The following is a 12,787-nucleotide window of genomic DNA, read 5'->3' as shown; positions in this document are numbered from 1 at the left end:
CTGCTGATGTGCTTGATTGCCTGGATCAGCCACCGCCACCAGTTTCATAGAGCCGTTGCCTTTAAATTTCTATTGTTTAATTTCATGTTTCGGATTTTTACCGTATAGCAAACATGTTTTCCTTTTATATGTATTGATTAATACTATGTCTTGTAGAGTTATAATAGCTGCTGTTGCTGCTAATCTTTTATCCATAGTTGCAGGCTGCATTAGAAAGAATTGTTGTTGATGCATCTCTTTTCTTTTTCAAGGGTAAAAATCCATTTTTTAGCTGAGCAAGGAAATCTAAATTTGTTATTAGATCATTGTTCATGCTATATTAGTATATATGCTTAAAGTAATATAATTTCTTGCTGTGAGATGTGTTGTATTTTTTGATTCTGTGAAGATTAGTGATAGATTTCTTTGTTTTTTAAATGGCAAATTGATCAAACTTTGCCTTATTGTTACATTGCTCTTCTGTTTTAAATTTTTTTTCTTATCATTTAATGTCCATCTATATTTTGAAAATTTCACTTGACATGAAGTTTTCTGAAGTAAGAAACATGTCATCAAAGTCATTTAATTTAACATATCAGCATGTAGTATTATTGTCTGCAATACATAGAATTCACTTACTGATTTCACCTTCAAGACAAGCAATGCATCCTTACAGACCGTAAGGTGTTAGCATCACCATATAAGATATATCATGCAGCATTAAGAGTGCCGAACTATATTGAATTCTTCTTCAACCAATGATATATTTATATCACTATGGTTCTTTAGTTAATGTTATAGTGATAGGACCTCCAATCTAGCATGTCATTTCGAATGTAAAATAGTCAGAATATGCGTTATTCGTACAAAATATATCGAAATTGAAATACATGTGATTATAATAAGCTGAGTTTGAAGTACACTTATATTTACATCTATTATCTTCTATCACTAAAAGAGCTTTATTGAGTTAATATTTAGAGAAATCTAGAAAAGTACTTGCATCAACTTAATTATTCTTTTCGTGGTTATCATCTTCATCTTGATTTCTATTTTAAATGAAGTAATTCTTCATTATGAGCCCATATTCTTTACAATAGAAGTTAGTATTTATTTATTAAGTGAAATGTGACTTAATAGCAACTGTTTCTACACGTGAAGCAAATAGGTAAGTTCTCTATTTTATGACGAAGTTTATTAGAAAGATTCATATACAAAGTCTCTAATTTGAGCTAAGAAATCTTCTCATTCATCTCTTTTATGTATTTTCTTTACTCATAGTTTTCAGTACCTTGCTACACACCTTGAGTATTTTAACAAGCACTTGTTGGACAAGTACACTAAGCATATTTGTTCTCCAAAACCTAAAACCTTTTGAATAATCAAACTTATTAACTTTAAATTTCATGGCCATCAGACCCTTCATAACTTTGTTGTAGCAACAATTGTTAGGAATAGATTGCCCTCATGCTAAAGGCGAGAAATGAATCAAAAAATGATTGTAAAGAGAAATTAGGAATAAAAAAGCAAGCATTAAAACTTATGTCATTTCGTTTAAGCTAGCATACATTATTGATAGTAAAAGATCAAAATACAACGGTGGTCGATGGGTAGTGGCAGTCCGACAATGAAAATTGTTAGACACCCGAGTACTCTCCACTCTTTAGTCCAACTCTAGGTTTAGTCCCCAATCTCTTATTATTGTAAAATGCACGACTCTATATATAAATGTTGTGAGTGACATTTTTCTTAGATATCACCAAAAATCAAATTACTTCATTGGGCTTCTCAAAAAGATCATGTTGATCACATGTGTTTTCCCAATGCTTAAGTGCCTAACTTATGCAAAAGCTAAACAATTATAGGCTCGTCAAATTCCTCTCTCTAAGACACTCGATTAGACTATAAATTCGTTGATCAGAGGTTGTATGCTCCTCCATTAAATTACAGTAGTTTCCAATCCTAGAATACATGATGAGTTGCGTCCGATCAAAGTTGAATTTTTGGTAACGTATCATAGCTAAATCCATATTATTAGTTATCATGGACTTTATTAATTAGAAGTAATAAAAGTGCAACAATCTCCTTATAAATTATTATAAGGTGAAAAAAAGTCCAATTGCATCATGGAAGAAGTATAAAGCTAAAATTTGAAGATAAAGTTCTCAATTTCAAGGCGCAAGAGTATAATTTAAAGGTAACTCACAAAATTATTATAATTTTGTGTCTCTAGACCTCTTGTGACAACCTCACCACCAAGGTCAGGCCATATATACTCATTCATATGGATGTAAGTGAGCTAAGCCGGCTCGATAAGTGTCTCGTGAGCTGAGCTCGGTGAGTTAACAAAGCCAAGCTAAAACTAACAACGAATAGACTCGCCAGGTCATGAGCCGGCTCATTTAAAAAAAATATATTAATATAAAATATACATTAAATGTATAGACTTTATCTTTAAATTATTAAAAATATTAAGTATTTTATATTAAAGAATTTATTATTATTTCTTTTCTAATTGTTCATTTTACTTGTCATGTTATTATAACGCAACCCTTAATTAATATTACTCTTTTTTATAATAAACAAATCGGTTTGTGAGCCTGCTCAAACTCAAAGACTTAAGCTCGAGCTCGAGCTTGCTAAAATTAGTCAAGATCAAGCTCAAACTGTAGGTGGTTCAAGCTCTACTCGACTTATTCGTTCGCACCCCTGATTATTTTACTTCATCGTAGAAAAATTCTATATACTTGTTTTACAAAAAAAAGTTTAAATTCCCAAGTAATACAAATTCAAAACTGCCAAAAGAAGGTTGATGGTGGAAAAGCTCTTTCTTCCATTGACCAAATACATCAATATTCATATAGAGAAAATCAATACTCTAATTACAAAATTAATCTTATTTAAGGGCTTAATTTTCTTTAATTTATTTCCCTTTCCAACAAGTTCTAATTTCTTAATTCAATTTTTATTGTTTTTTTTTTATTTTTTTTATTAAATGCTAGAGCAGGATAAATTAAGTCGATTTATTTAAATAGAAAATGATGATGTAATATAAAAAAATTGACCGAGCAAAAGATAACAATAAGGCGTGCGCTTTTGCTGAAGCTCTATGATATTTTATTTTTATTTATTTAACTATAGAAATGTTGCTTTTAATCTATATAGCGTGTATTTTGGATAATGTTTTATAATTGATAAATTACTGCCACAATTTTATCTGGCCAAATTTTTATTTATTTATGTTTTAAAAATTTATAATTAAGAGTTTTTGACAATAAGATTTCTTAATAATGTGATATCTATACAAAAATCATTTGTTTTTTGTTATTATTATTAAAATCCTATAATGCTAACAATAACATTAAAAATTATATATATTCTTATAATTATTTAAATTTTAATTTTATAATTGTACATAAAAAATATGTCAGCGCTGATCCTGAGGAGATTTAACGGTCCAGAAAAAAAAATATGATGAAGGAGAGCCGACCAACAGAAGATTATGTGACCCTCTTTCGGCTGGGTGAAGCTGGTCGAGCTAAAACCAATTGGCCAATGTAGACCAAAGCATTAGACAAACTAAATGTGAACCGAGTATATAAGAACGAGCGGATCCAATTCTATCACATCTCCAACAATCCTAGTGATATTCAGAGGGTCTCTGTCACGGGTTAAAGATCAACAATCAGACTATATTAATCAGTCGACTCATACCGACCGAACTCAACCGACCGAGCTAATCTCATCCAATCGAGCAAATCTCAGCCAACCTATAGGCTAGTCAGACGATAAGTTCATACATGCAAAATACCAAGTATACGCACTACATTCCCTTTAAGACAAAGGCAAACATGTAACATAGAGATATTATACTCTCTCCCATAAATAGAAAGATTATTTCATAACAAGACATGATTGATACAACGGTTTATTGTTCACTCATCTCTGTCATTCTCCTTTTTTTGAGCTATACTCATTGAGTGTGATTCACAAACAAATGATGATTCAATGTCCAATAAGGTATGGTGAGTGTGTATCATATCACAAATAAGAAGATGAGTATCCCTAATTTTTGAATGTGCTTATGATCACTATACTAAAATTAAACTTTTTGAAACTTAAAATAATTAAAATTTTGATCACATATCTAGGAAATCTTTTTCCCCTTAGACTACCATTTAAGGTACGAAGAATAAGTCCTAGGAATTAAATAAGTGTTTATTTTGGGTTAATAGAATTGTATATTAAAAAATGACCATTTCCTAAAGAGAACTGACAATAGAGGAGACGAGAACAATAAAGAAAGGTTTACCAACATAAAATCCGGTGTCACAATGCCGACTAGATACATCAGATGAATCAAGACCGGCAAAATTGATCTGATACATTCAAATGAACTAAGACCTCCAGACCTACCGGTACATCACCTTTATAAACTACCAAAAATAAGGCAATAAAAATTTAGAATGAATTAAAATTATTAGTTGAAAATATAATTTAATATATTAAATTATATTTAATTGATGTTCTAATATAAATAATAAGATTTAAATCTTGCTCCTTAACATCATTCGGCTGCATGATTTGGGTTGTCAAAACGGCTCTTTATTCGTGAATAACTTGTCTTCTGCTCATTTGAGCAAACGAGTAGAACACGAATATACTTTTTGTGTTCTAAATATAAATGAGACAAGCACGAACAATGATATTTTTTAACAAGTCGAACTCAAGCTGAGCCTGGACTCTATAGTGTTCGGCTCATTTACAACCCTAAACCCAATATAGAGTGCACTAGAGAGTTCGTAGCTTAGCATATCCATAAACTGAAGGATCAAATGTTGGATGCATCAAAGACACATTGACTCGGGAAAAAGCTCAGGGAAGGATAATGCGTGGAAAGGACAAAAATCTTGCGTCGAAACACGAAGAGAAAGGTATACCACATTTTAAGATCAAGTCGAGTGAACTCTTAAAATTACAACGGTAGAACAGAGAACATCGGCTTAGACGGTACTCTAAACAATGTAGTTGCGGTGTGGAATCACCTTGCTCAACTGCTGATGTGCCAAATACACCCCAAGTCATATTAATACCCTAAAAATTCTTATTAAGTGATAATCATATAGTAAACTTATGATATAGACACAACATAGCACAATATCACCAAATAAAAATAAAAGGCATATGCATAAAAATTTTTAATTAATCCATTACGTAAATGATTCCTTTAAGGTTAATGAAATATAGGGCCAGCTTGGGGCAGCTTATAAGTGCAGGGGTGGTATCGTTTAGATCGCCCGTTTTGCCTGCTTATCCAAAAAAGTGAGCTGCGGGTCGAACCCCGCGGTCAACATGCTGGTCGTGTTTCAGAATAAATTACTTATCTTGAATAATAAGTCCTAGGAATTAAATAAGTGTTTATTTTGGATTAATAGAATTGTATATTAAAAAATGGCCATTTCCTAAAGAAAACTGACAATAGAGGAGACGAGAACAATAAAGAAAGGTTTACCAACATAAAATCCGGTGTCACAATGCCGACTAGATACATCAGATGAATCAAGACCGGCAAAATTGATCCGATACATTCAAATGAACTAAGACCTTCAGACCTACCAGTACATCACCTTTATAAACTACCAAAAATATCCTAAAAAGCCCTCATCGAAGTAAGACAAAAAAATGTAATAGCACTAGATTAACATAATTATATCATTTCACTTCTCCCTTTGATTCTCCTTTTCTCTCCCTCATTATGCTTTATTCCATATAATACTTAAATTTTATATTTACATATATAACTTTTTGGTGTAATAAATATTATGTTTGAAATATGGATTTAAAATTAGTGATAGTTATATTTTTAATATAATATAAAAAATTAGAGCATTTTGAATGTAAATATGAAAATTTAGATCTAACATATTTAAATAAATTATAATTGGGTGATATAAATATCCCCGAATATCCTTCAATATCTATAAAATTAAAAAATATTTATAATAATTAAATTAACGTGATACATTAAAAAAAATAAAATTAAACATTCAAGTGGTTTATTCACCGGCGGTTTCCAAAATTCGCTACGTGGACGGGCCAAAATCAGTCCCGAAGAGGCAGAGTAGGCCACGACTCTTCCTCAGTAATCGCCACCAACTCGAAGACTCCTTTCGTCCACCTTCGTCGCTCCTCCCTTTTCAAACCCTATCCGATTACTCATCCCTCTCTCCGCTCCCCACCCTAACAAGAACCCTAATGAGCTGATCGGGCCGGGGTCAAGGAGGCACCGTGGCGTGAGCGCGGTGCGGTGCAGGGGTCGTCCACCAGCTGTCGCGAACGGAAGAGAGGTTAGATTATGGATTAATGGTATTTCTGCACTGGGATGGTTTTTGCTCTTTATCTTCCTCTTCTTCTGTTTTTCTTTTTTTTTTTAAAGTTTTATTTCCTACTATTCTTTTGGGGATATTTTTCTGTCTGTTCTAATCTAATGTGAGGATGATGGTTGCTCCATTGCCTGGATTAGGCATATCATTCCTTGTGATATCAATCGATTTTTAATGCTCAATTAAAGGAATAAGATCTTCATAATTTTTCTTTTTTCTTCTTTTACTTCTGTGGTAAAAGAAGGTGGAATCATCATTTGAGGAGGTAGGGGCATCGTTTATCAAAAGAAAATTTGAAGATAATCTTTGATTGTATACTTATCACTTTAGTTTAGTATTTTTCTAATTCCTTTGTGTGATTTTAGGGTTATACGAGGATTCCATCATGAGAAATTGACAATGATTTTTTGCGTAAGAGGTGAACAAGAAATGGTTTTATAACAATGTAAAGGTCGCTCTTTTTTCATTGAAGTTAACTGAAATGCAAAAACATACACTTAGACCTCCGCCCAATAATTAAGAGATCAACATAAAGCAGCAGTAACACAGGAGAATACTTGGATCTAGCAGGTATCTATCGAGAAAGAATACTATCAATCACCAGAAGTCAACCAGAATGAAATTTGTTCTGAAGCTGGGAGAACATTGAGGAAAAAGTTAATGGGGCATTTTTTAAAAATAAGGTAATTAAATAAGAATTTAATAATGTAAAAAAAAATCAATACAAATGAACGAAATGCACATTTTAGCTGATAATCTTATCCTATAGTTGATTATACCTATTGATTATAGGATTGATGAGGATCTTAATCATGAACTTCTAGTGTTGTATTTTCATACAAAATAACTTGGAGTCATTCCTCTGAATCTTTTTTTAAAATTCTGTAGCCGTTCATGTGCACCATATTTCTTAATTTTCGGGCCTTTGCATTAAATGTAATAAGGACAAGGGTCATTCTACTTGCATCCCGTCCGCTATTGTTTTATAATAATCTAAACAAGTTCTCCATGCATACTATGCTTTCATGTTGCAAATGTGATTCTTTATTTCTGCAAATATAATCATTCTGTAATTAATTTAATTAAATCCTAGGTTAAATAAAAAATATTAAGAAAATTCTTTCAATTATAATCATTTTGTAAATAAACTTATCAATCTAAGATTAGAGTAGTGATGCATAAAGAATTTTAATTCTCTTTGAGGTAAGAATTAGTGGTTTTTGTAGCTTTGCTTGCAACAAATAGAGTGAGACCCAAGATCTATAAAGCAGTGATACTTCTAAAATTGTGTTGTGCCTGTATCGGACACGTATCGGACACCGACATTTGTCTTACATGCCTCGACACTACAAAATATATGTTAGAATTTTTTTTCAGGTTGGAACACATTCGGGACACTCCTCGACACCACATCAGATGTGAGCATAACATGATTTTGAAAAAATGGGACATGAAAATTAGAAAATTATAAATATAGGTATAGTCATAATTATGCCTCATAATCGAAACCGTCTCATCTCTCTTCATGTTGAAGCTCCATCTAAAATTCATTAAATTCAAGCATCGAAAGTGCATTCAACATTCGTCGAAGCCGAGCATTAGTAATTCCCTCTTTGTAATCATAGAATTTTTAAATTTTAGTAGATTAGTTGGATTATAAGTAGATATTTCTTTTGAAATATATTATATTTAATTTTAAAAATTAGTTTTCATAAGCATTGGATTTTATAATATAAATTAAATTTATGAAGTTAATTTTTATTCTTGCATAATATATGTTGTAATAATTTATTAAATATAAAACGTGTCCATGGCCTGACGTGTCCCATTTTTCAATTATGTCGTGTCTGCATATTGTGTCGTGTAGTATCCATGTCCGTACTTCATAGCCCAAGATTTATACCATCTTAATCTCTTAGATAACAAGCAATTTCAGGTTCGTTGTAGCTATTAATATTTACGGACTTCATAAATAGTCTATGATTCTATATTTCTATGTATGACTTGTGGTAGTGTATCCAATCATTAGTATGATTTCTCTCTAACGTTATTTGTTTAGTTTGACTTATATACAAGAGAGATTTCAAAGCTTGAGAAACCATTAAGAATTAATATTCTAGTGCATTTCAGGAATAAAATTTGTACAATAGTGCACAAGGTAAAATTCTTGCTAAGAACAAAACATTATGATCTTGTGGAGTCGTGTAAATCAATTTGTTTGTCTAAATTTATGCAGGAGGATGATGAGGTGGCTATGGTTCCATAACAAATACTATTTAAATATTATAATGGTTAACAAATTCTTCATTCCGTTTCCGTTTAAGATTTTTATCTTGAATCAAAGCATTCACATTTCTTGTTCCATAATCCACATTCTAAAATTTAGTATTCTTTATAGTTTAACTATTTGAGCACAATAATTTTTTTTCGTCTAGTCAGTTCTTCGACATCTTACATGGACTCTTTTACGTGCTTATATTATGGAATTTTTTGCCTTTGGGTATTGACATTTGGTTTATTAGGATTCCACTGGGTAAAGGCTTTATTTCATTAATTAGAGAGTCATGTTATTTATGTTTGTAATTGTATTCTGAAAAAAATACTGTATACTCTTATAATGATGACTTGTACAAGTTCTATTTAAAGTTAAATTTTTATAGGGATTTTCACGAAGCAGCCACTCAAAACATTTAATACAAACTTTAAATATAATATTTTAACCATCCAAAACTTAATATAACATTTTCACTACCCAAAATTTTCACTCAAAACATTCACTAGTGAGTAATGGAGAGTGTTTGTAATGAAAAGTGGTTAAAATGTTATATTTAAAGTCAAGCTAGTTAAAATGTTATATTAAATGTTTTGGGTGGTTTGTATGTAAAAACTATTTTCTTATATTAGATTGATTAGTAGTTAATGGTAGAGTTAGTTTTTCGTTGTGTATATATGTACCCACTAACAAAGAAGATTCTCTCAAGAACATTATGTTTTTTAAATAAAGTTAATAAATTTAAATTTTTTCATTCAATTAAACTGATGAAGAAAAAATTTTTTCATTTTTCAATGAAATTTTGGTCAATAGTTTTTGAAAATTTAAATTGCAAAGTAAATAAGCCAACCAAAGTTACTATACAAAAATGCCTTAGTTTAAGGATTGCTGCAAACAATAATGAGAGGTGGAGACAACCATACATGGGGCATGAATCATTATATAATTGGGGCATTTACTTGCATATCAGATAATTCTTATGTATTTACATACCTAACAGCCTAACATATAAACCTTCATATTTACATTTTTAACATCCTAATTTCTTCTTGCATTTACTGGTGGGTGGTTTAAATGGAAGAATTCTTCTTCTTCTTCCTTTTTTTCTTTTTATAATTATTATAGAGCATTAACAAGATGAAAAAACCCACCATAATACTGGATTTGAAGGAAGAGAAATACTTTTAACACTCACTTAAAAGTAATATTTTTTCAACATCATTTCTTAGTACATATATTTGTAGTTAAAAGGGTTAGTTTGTTATATATCCCTTGCCTATGACATGATTTATGGGTGTTGTATGGCTATCTTGACATAGGGCTGGCATAATTTAATAAGATTGATTAATGGTTTTTTTACTAGAGCCTGAGATTGTTTGAGTAAGCTCATGCCCCAAATATCTTATTGGTTCGGGGTATAATTTGGATTAGTTGATCTACTAGTTTTCTTTTGACCATATGTAGTTTTTCTACATATAAATAGCAAGGTAGGGTGGTAAAGAAGATTTTCTCAAAAATTTAAAAAAAGAAAAGATACTTTTATAAATATAAGTTTAATAATTTTAATGTTTTCATTCATGAAACTTAAGTAATAAATCAAATTATAATATTCTATACAACTTTGTCTCTTATTTAAAAATGAGTGAAGAATAATATATATAAAATTGTCAAAATACTAAGTACCTGTCTTCTTATTTATATGTTTTTTATTGTGTTTATGTATTCCATACGGTAAAAATGGGGTTGGCTGATGAAATTTTGAGAATTGTTGTTGAAAAAAATGTCTATTTAATAAATAATAAGTAACAAGTCTTTTATTTAGCCAATGAGCATTGCAAAATTTGTTTAATAAGCTTTTTAGAGATCACTTAATAGGAATATTTCTCCTCGTCATACTGAATTGGTTCTTCGGTGTGGTGTTAATGCGGCTAAGGGAGCTGCTAGTAATTTTTTATAGGAAGATTTACATACATACAACTCAATTTTTATGCATTAATGTATATAACAACTAAACTTCAATTTCTTATATATATCTATGCATGCAAAGTTATATTTTACTTTTTTTTTAAAAGTTAAAATAGTGATGTTTAAGATGTGATATGAAAGATTTTGGTGGTATCGATATTAAAAGCAAAAACTGGGTATTAGATATGTAAGTACATAAGAAATGGGCGGTATTTATTTAATGCTCTTTTTTTATAACATTTTTTGGATGAATAAGATGCAGTTGCGGCTCATCATAATCAGCTTTCGTTGAGATTTTGCATAAATGTATAATAATGTGCCATTCTAGGTCAGTGGACTTTAGAATTATAATTGAAGGGGGTAGCATCTTAATTTCTTTGTTACATGATTGTATAAGTTAAGTGTGTGCCACTAATTGCAATGAGATTATTCTTCCTTCACTTTCTTTTAATTTTCAACAAGTTTTTTTTGCATATTTGTTCATTTCATTCATAATGTTTCTTTTACCTGTTGTGATTTATATTTTACTTTTAAGTTATTTTTTGTTTTCTTGTTCAAAATTATGAGTGATTTTCAGGTATTCCTTGGACTGAAGAGGAACACCGAATGTTTTTACTTGGTCTGCAAAAGCTTGGCAAAGGGGATTGGCGAGGGATATCGCGCAAATATGTGATTACAAGGACGCCAACTCAAGTCGCCAGCCACGCTCAAAAATATTTTATACGCCAATCTAATGCCAACAGAAGGCGACGAAGGACGAGCCTCTTTGACATGATACCGGATGAAGTGAGCTTCTTATTCCCCGTCCTCCCACTCCTATTCCTACCATTTCTCCCTATTTTTAATACTTAGTGTCAAAATATGCCCTTAACTATTTATATGGGGCCATTAGGGGTCTATAAATGCGTAAAATTATTCCTAGACTCTTTTAATATGGGCTGAAAAAGTCCTCATTAAAAGAATTTGGGGACTGAATTGACGTTATCATAGACACTGGGACTAAAATGGACACCTACAAGGCACCATTTTGACATTTTTCTCTATGTTCTCTCATGTGAGACCTGATGCTTACTTTGTGTGAATGAGTTCTTAAACATATTATTCCATTGCACCAGACTGCAGAATCTGAGTTATTTACTGTAAACTATCAAGAACCTGAATCACAAGACTACAATTGTATGCCCGCACCTTTACTTCAAGAAGAAGAATGCGAGTCATTGGATTCAATTAATTCTGTCGACGAAGAATTAGACGCTATAAAACCAGAACTTTCTGAATCCCATTGTAGTTATCAAGTCATGTACCCTGCCTATTTCTCTCAATTCTTTCCCTTCATGCTCCCACCTTGGCCTGTTTGTGCTGCTGAAACTGTGGAGATGCAGGCTCATGAAATAGTGAAGCCAACGCCTGTACATACAAAGTCTCCCATCAAGGTGGATGAGCTTCTGGGCATCTCACGGCTGAGTATCGGAGAATCTGGTGTTGAAGAAGCCGCGCCGTTGCTTTCGTCGAGAGTAAGTTTGCTCGTCGCGAATAGGCATTCTGCATTTCATGCTAATTATCCTGCTCGGCCGAAGGCAGCTTAGTAGAATTGTTCGATGAGGGAGTTTTTTTAGTCTAAGATGTGGTTTTTAAGTATTATTTGCTTTTTATGTGTATGTATGATGTTTTAAGTAGGGGGAGGATGTGACAATGAAAGTTGGCTACATAATCATCAATTCTTTTGGTAGATGTATTCTTCTTGTATGTTATAACTTCGTTATTTGGAACCTTAAATTATGATTCTTCTTTGTTGATTTGGTCTCGGAACATATTTTTATTATGGGGAATTTGCATGCATATCATACTATTTTTATGTATTTACATATCTAATAGCTAAACTTTCATGTTTATATTTATGATGCTGATGTTCTAAAACTTTGTATGAGAGCCCATTCCATTTTTATCAAGTAATAGTGGTATTTGTTATTTGATTTTTAAAGTTTTGAGTGTTATGTTTGTAAATATGAAATTTTAGGTGTCTGATATGTAAATATATAAGAATGGTGTGTTATGAATGTAAATGCCCCTTTTTTATTCTTATTGGGAAATTTGCATACATACCACACAGTATATATGTATTTATATATCTAATCCTAAAGTTTATGTTCATAACATAAGCATTGTGTGGTATGAATATAAATGCTCC

The 12,787-nt window shown here is 31.3% G+C and overlaps 2 protein-coding genes across 2 annotated transcripts in view; both read left to right on the top strand.

Moving 5' to 3' along the window:
- Positions 1 to 275, top strand: part of LOC110039480 (myb-related protein MYBAS2-like) — a 1,927-nt gene extending 1,652 nt beyond the window's left edge. Inside the window, exon 4 of the mRNA XM_020744562.1 lies at positions 204 to 275. Coding sequence (XP_020600221.1) covers positions 204 to 275 — 72 coding nt within the window. The remainder of the gene's footprint in view (positions 1 to 203) is intronic.
- A 6,010-nt stretch (positions 276 to 6,285) lies between these two features.
- LOC110017886 (transcription factor MYBS3-like) lies at positions 6,286 to 12,395 on the top strand (the record flags this gene model as incomplete). Its single annotated transcript, XM_020715041.1, is given in 3 exon segments — positions 6,286 to 6,326; positions 11,177 to 11,385; positions 11,715 to 12,395. Coding segments are annotated over 3 exon segments (721 nt in total), but the record flags the coding sequence as incomplete, so codon positions are not given.
- Positions 12,396 to 12,787: the final 392 nt, after the last annotated feature.

Source organism: Phalaenopsis equestris, unplaced genomic scaffold, assembly GCF_001263595.1.
Source record: "Phalaenopsis equestris unplaced genomic scaffold, ASM126359v1 Scaffold000002, whole genome shotgun sequence".
NCBI classification, from domain to species: domain Eukaryota; kingdom Viridiplantae; phylum Streptophyta; class Magnoliopsida; order Asparagales; family Orchidaceae; genus Phalaenopsis; species Phalaenopsis equestris.
Note: the sequence above shows the minus strand (reverse complement) of the source record. Positions and strands in the feature narration are given on the sequence as shown.